At 33.9% G+C, this 15,606-nt stretch overlaps 1 protein-coding gene across 1 annotated transcript; it reads right to left on the bottom strand.

Moving 5' to 3' along the window:
* Nucleotides 1–8,846: 8,846 nt before the first annotated feature.
* On the bottom strand, nt 8,847–9,257 carry LOC141588505 (uncharacterized). The gene has a single exon (XM_074409945.1). It carries the CDS (start codon nt 9,255–9,257, stop codon nt 8,847–8,849), a length of 411 nt encoding a protein of 136 aa, XP_074266046.1.
* Nucleotides 9,258–15,606: the final 6,349 nt, after the last annotated feature.

Raw genomic sequence — 15,606 nt, 5'->3', positions numbered from 1 at the left:
CCAATCGCAAATATTTTTCGAGACAATATTTAATTTTTTCAAATATAAAACATCCAATGGTCTCGACCCATATCTGTCTCGCCCAAATTCAATTCCAATTCCAATTCCACGGGTTTCCCAAACACAATTTTGGAATTGGATTTGAAATTGAATTCAAAGATTTCAATTTCTACAATTAAAATCATGAAAATGAAATTAATTCCGTATTTCCAAACATTACCTGAATTAAATCCGTATTTCTACAATTAAAATCAGAAAGAATTGGGCAGCCAAAGAAGTCTCTATTTCTTCAATTTCTAAAAAGTTCCACTTCCTATGAATCTAGAGGGCAACCTAACATGTTTTATGTTTACTCTAGGCCCATTTATATTCCAAGTTAAATGGCAACACAACCTTATTTGGTTATTATTTTCGATTTTTTTAATGTATACCCTAAGAGCACACATTAATAAAAAATCTATCCATATATATATATATATATATATATATATATATATATATATCTTTTCTTAAAAAAAATCTTTTAATTATTATAATATATATATTTCCTAAATTATATTCAAGTGATATTTCCAATTTTTATATCAAACTTTTACATTTCACTTGGCAAAAAAGTATCGTTAAAAAAATTATTAAAATAATATAATTAGCTTTGTGGTAAAAAATGCTATCATTAGAGTATAGATTTCATATTATTTGCACATATTAAAACTTCTTAGTATGTAAAATTGTGTAATTTTTAGTATGTTTTGTCCCACATTGGAAAATAACGTAGGTGTGGTGAATATACTACATATAAATAGTAGAATTGTCCCACATCGAAAGATTAGTATAAGGTGATGTGATCCTATGATTATAAATAGGAGGCATATTTGGAACTTATGTATCCACCCAAAATTTTTTGAGTCTCATAAATATTGTTTTAAAGAGCTCTTAAGATTTTCATTATCTATGATATGATATAAAAAATAAAATGGAAATCGTTAGAACTACCCGGGAAAGAGTTAAGAACATTAACAAGAAAATCAAAAAATACAAAACTAAAGGTTTTACTAATGGTAGTCTCCTGACACAGTACAAATGGTTGTCTTCTGAATGCAGTAATAGAGCGTTAATAAGTCGTTATATGTACGATGTAGAGATCCCTATCTAATGATCAAGACTAAGTGGTTTTACCTTCAAAGAAAAATAATATGTATACAATAGTGCTTTTTTTTTTTTAAGAAAAGACATGTACTTCTTGGTATGTTATATCTTTCACATTGAAAAATAATGTAGGCATGATGAACATATTACGTCTAAATAATTAAATTATGTATCTCACATCGAAAGAGTAGTATATGGTAGGGTGATTCTATAAATATAAATAGGAAGCATCCTTGAAACTTAGGTATTAACCCAAAATTTTTTTATATAAAAAATATGTACTTTTTAGTATGTTATATGTCCCACATTGAAAAATAATGTAGGTCTGGTAAATATATTATGCATAAATTATAGAACTGACCCATATATATATATATATATATATATATATATATACATTTTCTATATTATATTAAAGTGATGTTTATAATTTTGATATAAAAACTTTATATTTCATTTGACAAAAAAGTATCGTATGAAAATTATATAATTAGATTGTGACAAAAAAAATGCTATCATTAGAGTGTAGATTGTATTGTATTTTCTTATTATTAATCGGTTTGATGTCAAAGTAACTGCGAAAACAATGGTGTACTTAGTATGTTATTTGTTCTATATTGAAAACTAATGTAAGTGTGGTAAATATACTATGTATAAATATTAGAATTGTCCCACATCGCAAGATTACCATAAGGCAAGATGATATTATGATTATAAATAGAAATCATAACCCAAAATCTTTCGATTCTCTTAAGTATTGTCAGAAAGAGTTCTTAAAAGAGTTTGTATTACTGTCTTTACAACAATGATTTCTAACCTAAGTTAATCTTTAGAAAATCTTTTAGTTATTATAATATATACTCTGTATTTCTTATTTTATATTCAAGTGATATTTCTAATTTTTATATAAAAACTTTTACATTTCATTTGGCAAAATATTATCGGTAAAAAAATTATGAAAATAATATTATTAGATTCATGGTAAGAAATGTTATCATTAGAGTATATATAGATTTCATATAATTTGCACATAATAAAGATGGTGTATTTCATAGTATGTTATATGTCCCATATTGAAAAATAATATAGGTGTGACAAATATACTACCTACATATAAAAAATAGAATTTTCCCACATCGAAATATAGCATAAGGTGGGTGATTCTATGATTATAAATAGGAGGCATCCTTGGAACTTAGGCATCAACCCAAATTTTTTTGAGTCTCCTTAGTATTGTCTTCGAGAGCTCTATCATTATATTTTATACCTATAGATTTTATATGTCCCAGATTGAAAAATAATGTAGGTGTGGTAAATATACTACGTTTAAATAATATAATTAGAATTGTGTTAAAAAAAATTCTATCATTAGAGTATAGGTTCATATCATTTGCACATATTTTAATTATGATAAAAAAAAATAGAAAACAAACGTATGAATATTAATAGATAATATAGTATTTGCTTATTATTAAATCGGGTTGGATGTCGAATTAGGTTCAAAAAATATGGTGTACTTTTAAATATGTTATTCGTCTCACATTGAAAAATAATGTAGGTGGGATAAATATATACTATGTATAAACAGTTGAATTGTCCCACCTCAGAAGATTATCATAAGGTGTGATGATCCCATGATTATAAATATGATTTATCCTTGGAACTTAGGTATCACCCCAAATATATTGAATCTCTTAAAGTATACTTATTATATAAGAGACTTTAAACATAATCTTGAATTAAATGTTAAATTTTTAAAGTTGTAACATTTTTTTATGAGGGAGAAAGAGCGATAAAATGGTCAATATTATAACGGAAATTTTTCATGGTACCCTCGAATTTTGGTACATTACACATAATACCCCTAATTTTAAATTTCTACATATAATACCCTTGTGTTTACTTTTTTCATAACGTCGTTACCCCTATGAGTAATTAGATGAGTAATTGAGCATGCCATGCTATTTGTGTTTTGTTATTTAGGTATTAAATGTTAGTTTATTAAATAAAATATGTGTTTAAGAATTAGATGATGAAGTGTTTGTGTAATAGATTACTAAAGAAAAAGGCGTCACAAGTCATAGGAGTAATGGCGTTATGACGGAAGTTGTCAAATGTATTCTGGGAAAGAAAAAGCTGAACATAGGGGTACCATTTGTAGCAACTTAAAATTAGGGGCACCATGTATAATCTATCAGAGTTTAAGGTTACCATGAGAAATTTCCAATATTATAATGATATAGTTAATTAAATTTTCATTTAAAAGAGAGAGATATCCATACCAATAAAACAATAAAGGGGGTATTACTTTTTAATTGTTATTTTATTGCCACGCCATCAAACTTAACGTCCATTTAACAACCTTTACATTAGGGGGTACCATGGGCAAAAAAATGGAACCTCAATGGTACCATAGGGAGATTCTTAAAAGTAGGGGTAACATGGAAAATCTGACAAAATTAAGGAGTACCACGGAAAATCAATTAATAGATTATACCACCAGTTGTATGATGTAGAAATTGAGCTTTGCACTAAAGTTTTCGAATTTTGTTTTAAAGAATTCGAGCTGCACTGTAAAGTTTTTGAACTCACACACTTAAACATAAAACAAATAAACTTTAAAAAAGCTCAGGAAAGTTACACATATGCTCGAACAATGTATAGTGGTTGTACAATGCTTATTATACAACTGGAGGTATAGTAGTATTTGTGACGGAAAATTTCTGTATCTTAATTATGATAAAATTTTTTTGAAGAAAAACACTGTGCAAATATTAATGGAGAGTACTTGATCATATTATTAAATTTAAATATAACTATTAGATATAATGAGTAGCAATTGTCCGTATTCGGTATTCGGGATCTGGTTGTATGTCGAACTAAGTGCAAAAAAGATAGTGTAATTCTGAGTATGTTATTTGTCCCACATTGAAAAACAATGCAGGTTTGATGAATATATACTACGTATAAATAGTAGAATTGTCCCACATCAGAAAAATAATCCAAGTTTGGTGAATATATTACTTATAAATAGTAGAATTATCCCACATCGAAATATTAGTATAAAAGGTGTGATGATTATATGATTATAAATAAGAGTTATCCCACGTCTATATTAATCTTTTATTTTTTTTGAAAGGGATATTTTAATAATATGTAAAAAAATCATTAGACATAGAATGTAAACATTAAACCCTTATAACGTTTTTTTTTTGCATTATAAATAAGTTAAACACCCCGTTGCAACGCACGGGCATTCAAACTAGTATTCTCAATATAGAAAAGAAAATAAATGAATCAACAGCTAAAAAAAGGAATAGGTAAAAGAATGACCGAGACAGAAGAAATAGAAGGTTTACCCTATTGGTTTGGTTAACTTGCTCTTTATAAAACGGCATAAATTAGGAGAAACAAAGAAACCTAATGACCTAATACACATTTCTACCCCCATAAATTATAGGGTAAATTGATAACTTATACCCGATATAATTCTATTTTTCAAATTTTATACCTAAGATAAAAATTTTTCAAAACTTATACCGAACATCCTAATTTCTTCCAAACATAATACCAAGTTGCACTTCCGGTATAGGTGGCAAATAATGACACGACACGAAAACACGACACGAACCCGACACGAAATTAACGGGTTTGGGTTGAGACTTAATTACCCATTTATGTAAGTGGGTCGACACGAACACGACACGATATTTAATTGGGTTGGGTTAGGGTTGACCTCTCTAAACACGAATGACCTGTTTACTAAATTAATCCTAATTTTTCTTGATCCTCCATCACGTAAATATACTTAAAATTTCAAAATATGGACGTGACACGAAAACACGACACGAACCCGACACGAAATTAACGGGTTAGGGTTGAGGCCTTATCACCTATTTATGTAAGTGAGTCGACACGAACACGACACGAGATTTAATTGGGTCGGGTTTGGGTTGGAGGGATTGTGACCCGGTTACATGTGACACGAACACGAACCCGACACGACCCGATCTGTTTGCCAGGTCTAACTTCCGGCAAAAAAAATTACCGGATTCCGACTAAATTCATTTTTTAATCATAAAATATATTATTGTTTGCCAAAATTACCCTAGACAATATTACCCAACATTGTTTCAACCTTGAACGCCCCAACACCAACATATCATTACCGCCCATTACCACCATCATCTAACACCACCACTGTCATCTACCATCACCATCGAATATCTTAGGTATAAAATTTTAAAAGTGGAATTATATCAGGTATAAGTTATCAATTATCCTAAATTATACAATAAGACCGCTTATGATACGACATTATGACCACATAAAAAATGAACGTTTACTCTTATAAAGTGATTATTTTTAAAAGTGGTTATTTGTTAATCTAAAATAGTCGATTTTTTTTTTGAAGGGAAAATAGTCGATTATTTTTAAAAGTGGTTATTTGTTAATCTAAAATAGTCAATATTTATTATAAAATGATTATTTTTGTGATCGTAACGTACAAGGAACTCCGCTATAATTACTGTTCTACCGTTTCGTAGATACATTGGGGGGGTTGGGGGGGGGGGGGGGGGGTGTACATTTGTTTTCATATTCAAAGTCATTCCTTTGGAAGTAAAGAATGTCTTCTTTTTCCAAATTCCAAAGGCGCTTGTGTGGACTCTGGCTCATCAAAGTCTCAGGGCAAATGCATAAACTTAACGGTCAAGTAGGTTACTTCCTACTAATAGGCTACATCATCATCAACAACAACAACAACAGACCTTTAATCCCAAAATGATTTGGAGTCGGCTGACATGAATCATCCTTTAGAACTGTCCATAGGTGAATGCAACCCTCAATATGCGAATATAAGAGGGAAACATAAAAAACAAAAGGGAGAGCGAAAATGTAATACAAAGTCAAGGTAAACTTACAAGTTTTGAAAATAGAATTCCAGATTTCTTTTATAAAAACATAAAATTTAAATAGAGAGAAAAGATTCAAACGATTTTGAAAAACCGAAATAGAATTAAGGATCTGAAATGCCTTAAAAGTAAACCAAGTAAAATATATAAGAAAGTGGTTTGTAAAAAAAGTGTAATAAAGGAGAGAAGAACAAATAATTTTTTTAAAATTAAATAAAAACACTAAATATGTAAAAAACGTCAAATACTAAAAATCTACATATATCCTTTCCCTCCATTGTGCCCTCTCTGTCACCATACTCTCCTCAAGCCCCACAAATCTCATATCGTGCTCTATCACTCTCAACCATGTCTGTCTCGGTCACCCTCTACCTCTAGGAACCTTTTCTGTTCTTCAAGTCTCCAGCCTCCTAACTGGTGCGTCCATAGGTCTCCTTCTCACATGGCCAAACCATCTTAGTCGATTTTCCATCATCTTGTCCTCTATTGGCGCCACTTTGACCTTTTCCCGAATCACTTCATTCCTTAACTGATATTTTCTTGTATTTTCGCACATCCACCTCAACATCCGCATCTCCGCCACACTCATCTATTGAATGTGACAATGTTTCACGGCCCAACACTCGGAACCATAAAGTAAGGCAGGCCTAATTGTTGTGCGATAAAATTTTCTCTTTAATCTTTGGGGCATATCTTTATAGCATAAAAATCCTGAAGCACTCTTCCATTTCAACCATCCCGCTTTAATTCCCTGAGCCACATCTCCGTCTAACTCCCCATCTTTTTGAATAATAGATCCTAGATATCTGAAGAAATCTGACCCCTCAACAACATTCCCATTGAAAATAATACTCCCCGCCTCTGTCGATCTCGACCCCGCCACTTGAGTGAACTGACACCTCAAATACTCAGTCTTACTCCTGCTCAGCCTAAACCCACGAGGCTCTAAAGTATGCCACCACAATTCCAACTTTCTCTCGACCCCCTTTTTCGTTTCATCAATCAACACAATATCATCAGCAAACATCATACACCAAGGGATGTCGTCCTGAATATCCCTTGTCAACTCATCCATAACTATAGCAAAGAGAAAAGGACTAAGTGCGGAACCTTGATGCACCCCGATGGTAATGGGAAATTCTTCCGTTCTCCCAACATTAGTGCGAACATTTGCACTAGCCCCCTCATACATGTCCTTTATAAGGTCAATATATTTTCGAGACACACCCTTTCTTGCTAAAGCCCACCAAAGTACTTCTCTTGGTACCCTATCATATTCCTTTTCCAAGTCAATAAAGACCATATGCAAGTCTTTCTGCGTACCCTAATGGTGTTCCATCAACTGTCTCATGATAAAAATGGCATCCATAGTCGATCTCCCGGGTATAAATCCAAATTGGTTATTCGAGATGTCTACACATCCCCTAAGCCTTTGCTCGATTATCCGCTCCCATAACTTCATCGTATGACTCATAAGTTTAATTCCCCGATAATTGGAACACTCTTGAACATCACCTTTGTTCTTGTACAAAGAGACAAGAGTGCTTCTCCTCCAAGCTGATGGCATCTTGTTGCTCCTCCAAATCTTGTTGAAGAGCATGGTTACCCATTCGATTCCTTTCTCCCTGAAGCACCTCCAAACTTCTATGGGTATACCATCCGGTCTCTCTGCTTTCTTTGACCCCATCTTCCTTAACGCCTTTCTAACTTCACTTTTTTGTATTCTGCGCACAAATTCCCGATTAACCATGCTTGGTGTTACTTCTACATCCCCAAAACCTTGCTACTGATATCCATTGAATAAAGTATCAAAGTAAGAACTCCATCTAGCTTTTATGTCGTTATCCTGAACCAGAACCTTGTCGTCCATATCTTTCACAAACCTAACTCTCCCAATATCCTTCGTCTTTCGGTCTCTTATGCGAGCCAGTTTATAGATATCTTTCTCTCCTTCTCTCGTGTCTAACCTGACATACACTTCTTGGTTAACTTTTGCCCTTGCATCCCGTACTGCCTTTTTAGCGGCTCGCCTAGTCTCCTTGTACTTTTCAATGTTCTCAACACTCATGTATTTCCCCAAAACCTTATAGCATTCACGTTTTGTCTTTATCGCTTGTTTCACCTCATTGTTCCACCAAGACGTGTCCTTACTTTATGGTCTATTCCCTTTAGATTCCCCTAACACCTCCCTCACCAAATCCTTTACCACATACTCCAATTTATCCCATGTTGCATCAATATCTTTCTCCTTGCATTGCAATCCGACCAAATATCGCTACTTCCAACCTTATCCAAAAACGCTTGTTGGTTTTCCCCTTGTAGCTTCCACCACTTGATTCGTGCCTCACCGATTATCTTTCTCTTCCTCAAGTATCTCTTACCCCGAAAATCAAGCACCACTAGTCTATGTTGTGTTGCGGCACTTTCCTCGGGTATGACCTTGCAATCGGTGTAATCTTTCCTCCACACATTCCTTACCAAATAGAAGTCAATTTGACTAGCATTTCCTCCACTCCTATAAGTCACCAAATGAGAATGCCTTTTCTTGAACCAAGTGTTCATTATATCCAAGTCATATGCCAAGGCAAAATCTGATATGTCACTTCCTGCTTCATTTATCTCACCGAACCCAAAACCTCCATGAATGCTCTCGAAGCCAACTCGACTAGTACCCACATGCCCATTGAGGTCACCACCAATGATCAATTTCTCTCCAATAGGGACTCGTTCTACAACCTCTTCCAGATCTTCCCAGAAGGCTCGTCGAAAAGAAGCATCCAATCCTACTTAAGGTGTGTAAGCACTTATAACAGTCAGCACCTCCTCCCCGACTACAAGCTTAATGCTCATAATCCTATCACTCTTTCTCGATACTTCTACCACATCATCGATGTAATATTTATCAATGACAATACCCACTCCATTACGACTTTTGTCTTTACCCATGTACCAAAGCTTATAATCCCAAGACGCTATCACCCTTGCTTTATCTCCGACCCACTTTGTCTCTTGTAGACACATTATATGCACTCTCCTCCTTTTCGTAACCTCCCTTACCTCAGCTAATCTCCCTGTCAAAGAGCCAACATTCCAAGTACCAAAACGTAACCTACTACCCTTCTTAAAGTCATGCCCTGATTTCTTTACCTGCTCTTGACCATGCTTCCTAGATCCAAACATATTTGACACCACACCCATAATTTGAGGTGGCGCGCCGCTTTCGGGCGACGACCTAACAATTAACAACCCTTACATATTTTTCACTACACCCGGGTCTAGAAGATGTAGCGCACCCTTGCCTATTTGACACCACCCCCAGGTGTAAAGATGGCGCGTCGCTTCCGGGCGGCGACCTTGCAACCCTCACATACTTTTCACTACACCCGGGTCTAAGTATTGCAGCGCGTCGCTTCTGAGGAGACGCCCAATGAAGTTCAAATTCCGATTCATATCCATAAAATGTGACTAAGTTTTTATGCTGGCTGCCACAGACCTACCGCAAACCTCCTCCTTTATCCGGGCTTGGGACCGACACTGAATGCCTGAAAACACTCACAGGAGGAGTTTTCCTACTAATAGGCTAATACAAAAAATCGCATCATTTTCCGCTTATAACAAATGACAGCTGGGTTGAGGAAAAAAAATGGATATCTTAAGGGTGGACAATTAGCTAAAGCAGCGGGTGCTGTAGTGAAGCTGATTGCAAAAGAGGAGAAATCAGCGACATCAAAATTACCTTTTGGGGAGGTTCGTTTGATATCCAAAAACTGCTCAGCAACAGTTGGAAAAGTGGGGAATGTTGGAATGAACCAGAAAAGTTTGGGTAGAGCCGGATCTAAGCGTTGGCTAGGTAAACGTCCCGTAGTAAGAGGAGTCCTTATGAACCCTATAGACCATCCCCATGGGGGTGGTGAAGGGAGGGCTCCAATTGGTAGAAAAAACCCTACCACCCCATAGAGTTATCCTGCACTTGGAAAAAGAAGTAGAAAAAGGAGCAAGTACAATGGAAGAATTTCAAATAACAATAGGTCTTGGTATAGACGGGTGGGGCAAACAGACGGGTAATGACCTCTAATAAAATGGGTAGGGGGACAAGGTGGGGCACCCCCATGTGCTTTCCACTTTATGGCAAATGGGTATTTTGTGAGGGCAAATGGTATCCGTCTATACGTATAGACGGATAGTGTCCGTCTATAATGAGAATTTGTGTTCAAATAAAGTTCTTTCATTTTTACTAATTACCAAGTTTAAGAACTTTACACCACAATGGAAGAACTTTTTCTTAGTTCTTAATTAGGACCCACTATTAATTAACTTATCTCCATCAACTTTTTTAATTTTTTGGAAATTAACAAAGAACTTGGTTCTTAAATCAGAATCAAGTTTTTATTTTGACAAACCCAATGTCATCCACAATGGGAAAAACTTTATTTTGAAGTTCTTATTGACAAACTCAAGAATAAGAACTCCCATTGCATTTGCTTTTAGCGGTTCGTAGGTTTTCCATATTATCGCTCCGTCCCCCTTAATTGTTACCCCCTCTATTCCATTCCCCGTTAATAGTTTACATTTTTTTTGTTTTGGGTATTTTAATCAATAGTTTACACTTTATTTTTTAGTAAATAAACTAACCTATGTGGGTGTGCCGACCTGATGGCAAATATTGGAGTAACGCCACCTCTTCAATTATGTCGTGTTGATCATACGAATATGCCGACTAGGTTATTTCAGCTAATTCAACAGGATATGGGAGGGGTAGCCTGGCCTCGCTTCGTACCCATGTTTCCGTTTTAGTTTTTTTTTTTTTTGTCTTTAGGTTGCGTTGTTTTAGTGTAGTTTGTTGCTTTCGTTTTCAAACTTTTAGTTGGATGTATTCCGTTTCTCTCAACCAAAAAAAATAAAATAAAAAATTGTAAACTCATTTCTCTCTTCTTATCTTAATAATCGTTTGTGTTAAAAAAAATCGTGTATAATACAATTGTAAATTATTGATGAGACGGAAGGAGTACTATCTATTTTAGTTTTGGATGTATCACTCAATTGTTATCTACTTTTATTTTTAGTAAGGTTTTAAACAAGTGGGCAAGTGGAAATATAATGTGTGCAATTGGACACGTGAGAAAACCTTTTAGTTTATCATTATTTTTTTTCCCCCATTTCATTGGTCTTTGTGCCAAAATGAATAGGTAACAAATGATTGAGGCGGGAAATTATTATTATTATTATTATTATTATTATTATTATTATTATTATTATTATTATTATTATTATTATTATTATTATTATTATTATTATTATTATTATTATTATTATTATTATTATTATTAGAGGAAATTGTTGATTACAACTTTATGAAAACACCTTTTTAAAACTTACATCCTTATATATATATATATATATATATATATATATATATATATATATATATATATATTAAATTACACTCAATTAATCAATTATCATTGAAAATTGCTTTAGAATGAGGATTCCGGTGAAATTTTTTAAAAACTGACGGATAGACCTCTCTCTTATACCACTTCAACCTTACATATTATTTTTTCCTTCTCTTATTACATCCCCTCTTAAAACGATCACCACATCCATGACCCCACTCAGCTCCACCATTTTCGCATCTCTAACCACCTGACGCCATCGCCACCATCACAACTCTCAACTAATTCTGAAAGCATCGAAAGCAAGACTACTCACAACCATTGTAAGCCACCACTTAATGCCTTTTAAAACCACCAGCATCAGCTCAATGTCAAAATTGCCTCCACCACTTGCTCTACATTTCCGACGGCGACCAACTAATTAGTCTCAATCAATGCTCCCCTAACAAATACCCAAACTTCAAACTTATGAAGTACCACCCTAAACCCTGAAACGCCATCCTCCTCACATGAATTTCATAGATCTAGGGTTTGTTTTGTTGTTTGGTGGTAGTATCTCGTCAAGTAAAGATTTTTTGGATGAGTTGTTAGGGTGTTAAGAGTAAGAAGAGGGTTCCGAGTGAACAAGGTGTAAACGATGGTGGTGATGGAATATTGGAACGGCGGTGGTTGTGATCGGGGCAAGAGGTAATGATGATGGAGGTGAATGAGGTAGATGGGTGGCAGTTGTTGTGGTGAATTTGGGCGAGTAGTGATGGTGATGGAAGTGGTGGCTAAGTGGCGGGTTGTGGTGGTGGTGGTTATTGCGATAGGTACGAGATATGGTGGTGGACAAGTTGTAAGAGTGGTGTTAGAGGTGGTAAGTGGATGAGGTTATAGTGTGATGACAATTAAGAAAGTAAAGGTAAAAAGATTGGGGCAAATTCGTCATAAGAAGTTTGTTTAAGTGAACAAATTTTGAAATGGCGTCAATATTTTCCTGGAGTTTATTTTTTGTAGTAAAATTCTTTCGGAAGTGACTTATTAAGCGAAATTTTCAAAAAATATTCTGTATTTTTCAAAAAGGTATTTTTAAAAGGCTGTAATCAACAATTTTCTCTTATTATTATTATAGAAACGCAATTTTTTTAAGCTCAAAAATATTTACAAAAAATTAGTGGGCAACCGAGATACTATATGAGCTGCGCGAGCCCCGAGACACACAGAATTTCCGAATTCACTTGAGCAAGGCAATGACATCCGTCTTCAGATCCCCAAACGAAGAGAAGGAGAAAGGTAAGAACCCATAACCAATCGCCGTACACAAATCCCGATACTTGGCACACTTGCGCTGAGCAACCTCCACCACCACGCGTCTGGCATGAAATCAGGCATCCCGGACTGAATCAAAGGAAACGACCCAGTCAGATTGACACACACATCACGACCTCTCTCCCAGGAGTAAAGCAACAAATCCTCCGGATGTAGGGGCTTGTCATGCCATCAATAAAAAAATTACTACTACTACTACTACTACTACTACTACTACTACTACTACTACTACTACTACTACTACTACTACTACTACTACTACTACTACTATACTATGAAATACTATGAAATCATCACGAAGTCCAAGAAATAGGTTAAAGACATATTTTGTAAAAGAGAATCTTAGAACTATGCACAATCTAAAACTATGCTTAAGGGAACGGTATCCTCGGTTGAGGGGATGGTTACCTCAAGTAGTATTGAACTCTGCCAGAAGCTGAGGGAAGGGTATCCTTAGTTTAGGAGACCGTATCTTCACATCTGCAGTAGTTCGAGTTTTACTTATTCTATAAAACTCTTTTTGTTTTGTTTTGATTATCTATTTCAAAACTATAATATCTTGTTTTACTTTATGGAATTTTAAGTTGGATTGAAATTTAAGATTGTATATCTTTTGAAGAAAGATTTTATTATATCTTGTTTACAAGATATTGTACAATCTTTCAACAATAAGATAAACTAAGATTTGATTTCTATCTAAACGTAAAATTCTTATCTTTTATAGATATTTTGGCCCTGTTCTTTTGGACTTAAAGTCACTTAACTTAAGTTCACTTCAGATCCTATAAGTTCAGTTCAATTCAGATCAGATCCTATAAGTTCAGTTCAGATCCTATAAGTTCAGTTCAGATCCTATAAGTTCAGTTCAGATCCTATAAGTTCCGTTGATTCGGTTCGAGATCCTATAAGTTGATTCGAGATCCTATAAGTTGATTCGATTCAGATTCTTTAAGTTCGATTCGATTCGAGATCCTATAAGTTCAAATTTCGATCCTATAAGTTCACATCCTATAAATTCAGTTTAGAAAACTTATATACAGAGTATCATTTTTAAAAAACTGACGCAAAAATATTTAACATTATTAATTATTCGATACATATATACATTATTATTTTTAAAACAAAATTATCACTCTTCTCATTATTTTTTATCGTAATGAAACAGTAGTATAATGTATGAACAAACCAATGTATATAAAGCGGAAAAATGTTATTATCTTACCTAGCTCGTGCTTTAGACTATATTTTTTTATCAGTGTTCTCTCTTGATTGCCCACTAATTTCTTGTAAAATTTTTGTTTAATAATAATAGTAATAATAATAATAATAATAATAATAATAATAATAATAATAATAATAATAATAATAATAATAATAATAATAATAATAATAATAAAAGTTGCGGTTTATAAAAAAAATTAAAAGAAATTAATAAAAATAAAAATAACAACAAGAACAAGAACAATGATATAAGTTCAGTTCAGATCCTATAAGTTCAGTTCAGTTTAGATCCTATAAGTTCAGTTCAGTTCAGATCCTATAAGTTCAGTTCAGATCCAATAAGTTCAGTTCAGTTCAGATCCTATAAGTTCAGTTCAGTTCAGATCCTATAAGTTCAGTTCAGATCCTATAAGTTCAGTTCAGTTCAGATCAAATTCGTTTCAGTCCAAAAGAACATGGCCTTTATATCTTTCAAATCTTGGAAATCATTTTACTTTCCACATGGTTCTTAACCGAAATATTTAAGATGATTACAAAATCCTTTTCGGTTATTCTTTCATAAAATATCAAATTTATTTCTATTTTTTCTAAACTTATTTTTGGCCAATATATTTTGGAAATGATTATCTTCTTTTATTTTATGAAAGATCTAGATTTGAAGTGTGTGTGGCAAGGTATGGGCACGAGAAACCCTAGTTCGAAAGATCTATGGTGTTTACTCGGTTTGTGCCTCCATATAAATACACAATTCTAAATCTAGAAAATATACACAACAAAAGCGACTTTTATCTTGATTAAAGCGATCTTTGCAAAAAAAAAAAAAAACATTTCCGCTGCATTCTTGCGTTGTTCTTAAGGTTTATTTTTTTAAACTTATTTTCTAAAGTCGAGTCTTTAAACTAAGTACTTTTCGTGTCAAAAGTTTATCTTTAAAAAAATTCATTGTTTTACAATCCTCTTCTAGACAATTGAATTGTATTGTTTAAGAATCGATTGTATTGTTGAAATTGAAATTTTTGTAAGCTTAACATCTTATGTAACGTAGGCTTAACATCCTACACCACGACGGCTTAACATCCTTCACCATTGAGAGCTTCACATCTTTCAAACACCGAAGGCTTAACATCCTTCATTAGCACGATTAGGGTTAGTCGTGGGGATTGGTTGTTTATTGTATGCTAGGCCGGATTAGGCGCTCGTGATAAACAATTAATAAAAGGGGTGGACGTAGGCTTTTCAATTGGTCCGAACCATGTTAAAATTCGTGTGTCATTTATCTTTTCGTACTCTTATTGTTTTTACGTTTGTTTTACAAATTTCATCAGCATACTAGACATATTCGAACTTAATCCATATGTCACAAAAATCGAAGTATACAACGTTTTCCATATCAAATAAAAAAAGAGTACATACTCTATTCAAACACCCCCCCCCCCTAGAGTATTTGTTTGGCTACTGAACTCTACATATCTTATTCTTTTTGTTAACTATATACCTTGTCCGACGTTCTGTCCTTTGGTCTCCAAATGCTAAGCTGCATCTCAACTAGCGCCTTAAGGTATATCTATATGTCGTTCCGCCCATAATCTCTCAACTATGCATTGTTGCGTGGCCGTTCCATC

Source organism: Silene latifolia, chromosome 6 (genome assembly GCF_048544455.1).
Source record: "Silene latifolia isolate original U9 population chromosome 6, ASM4854445v1, whole genome shotgun sequence".
Classification (NCBI taxonomy): domain Eukaryota; kingdom Viridiplantae; phylum Streptophyta; class Magnoliopsida; order Caryophyllales; family Caryophyllaceae; genus Silene; species Silene latifolia.
This window is presented reverse-complemented; position numbering and strand designations above follow the sequence as displayed.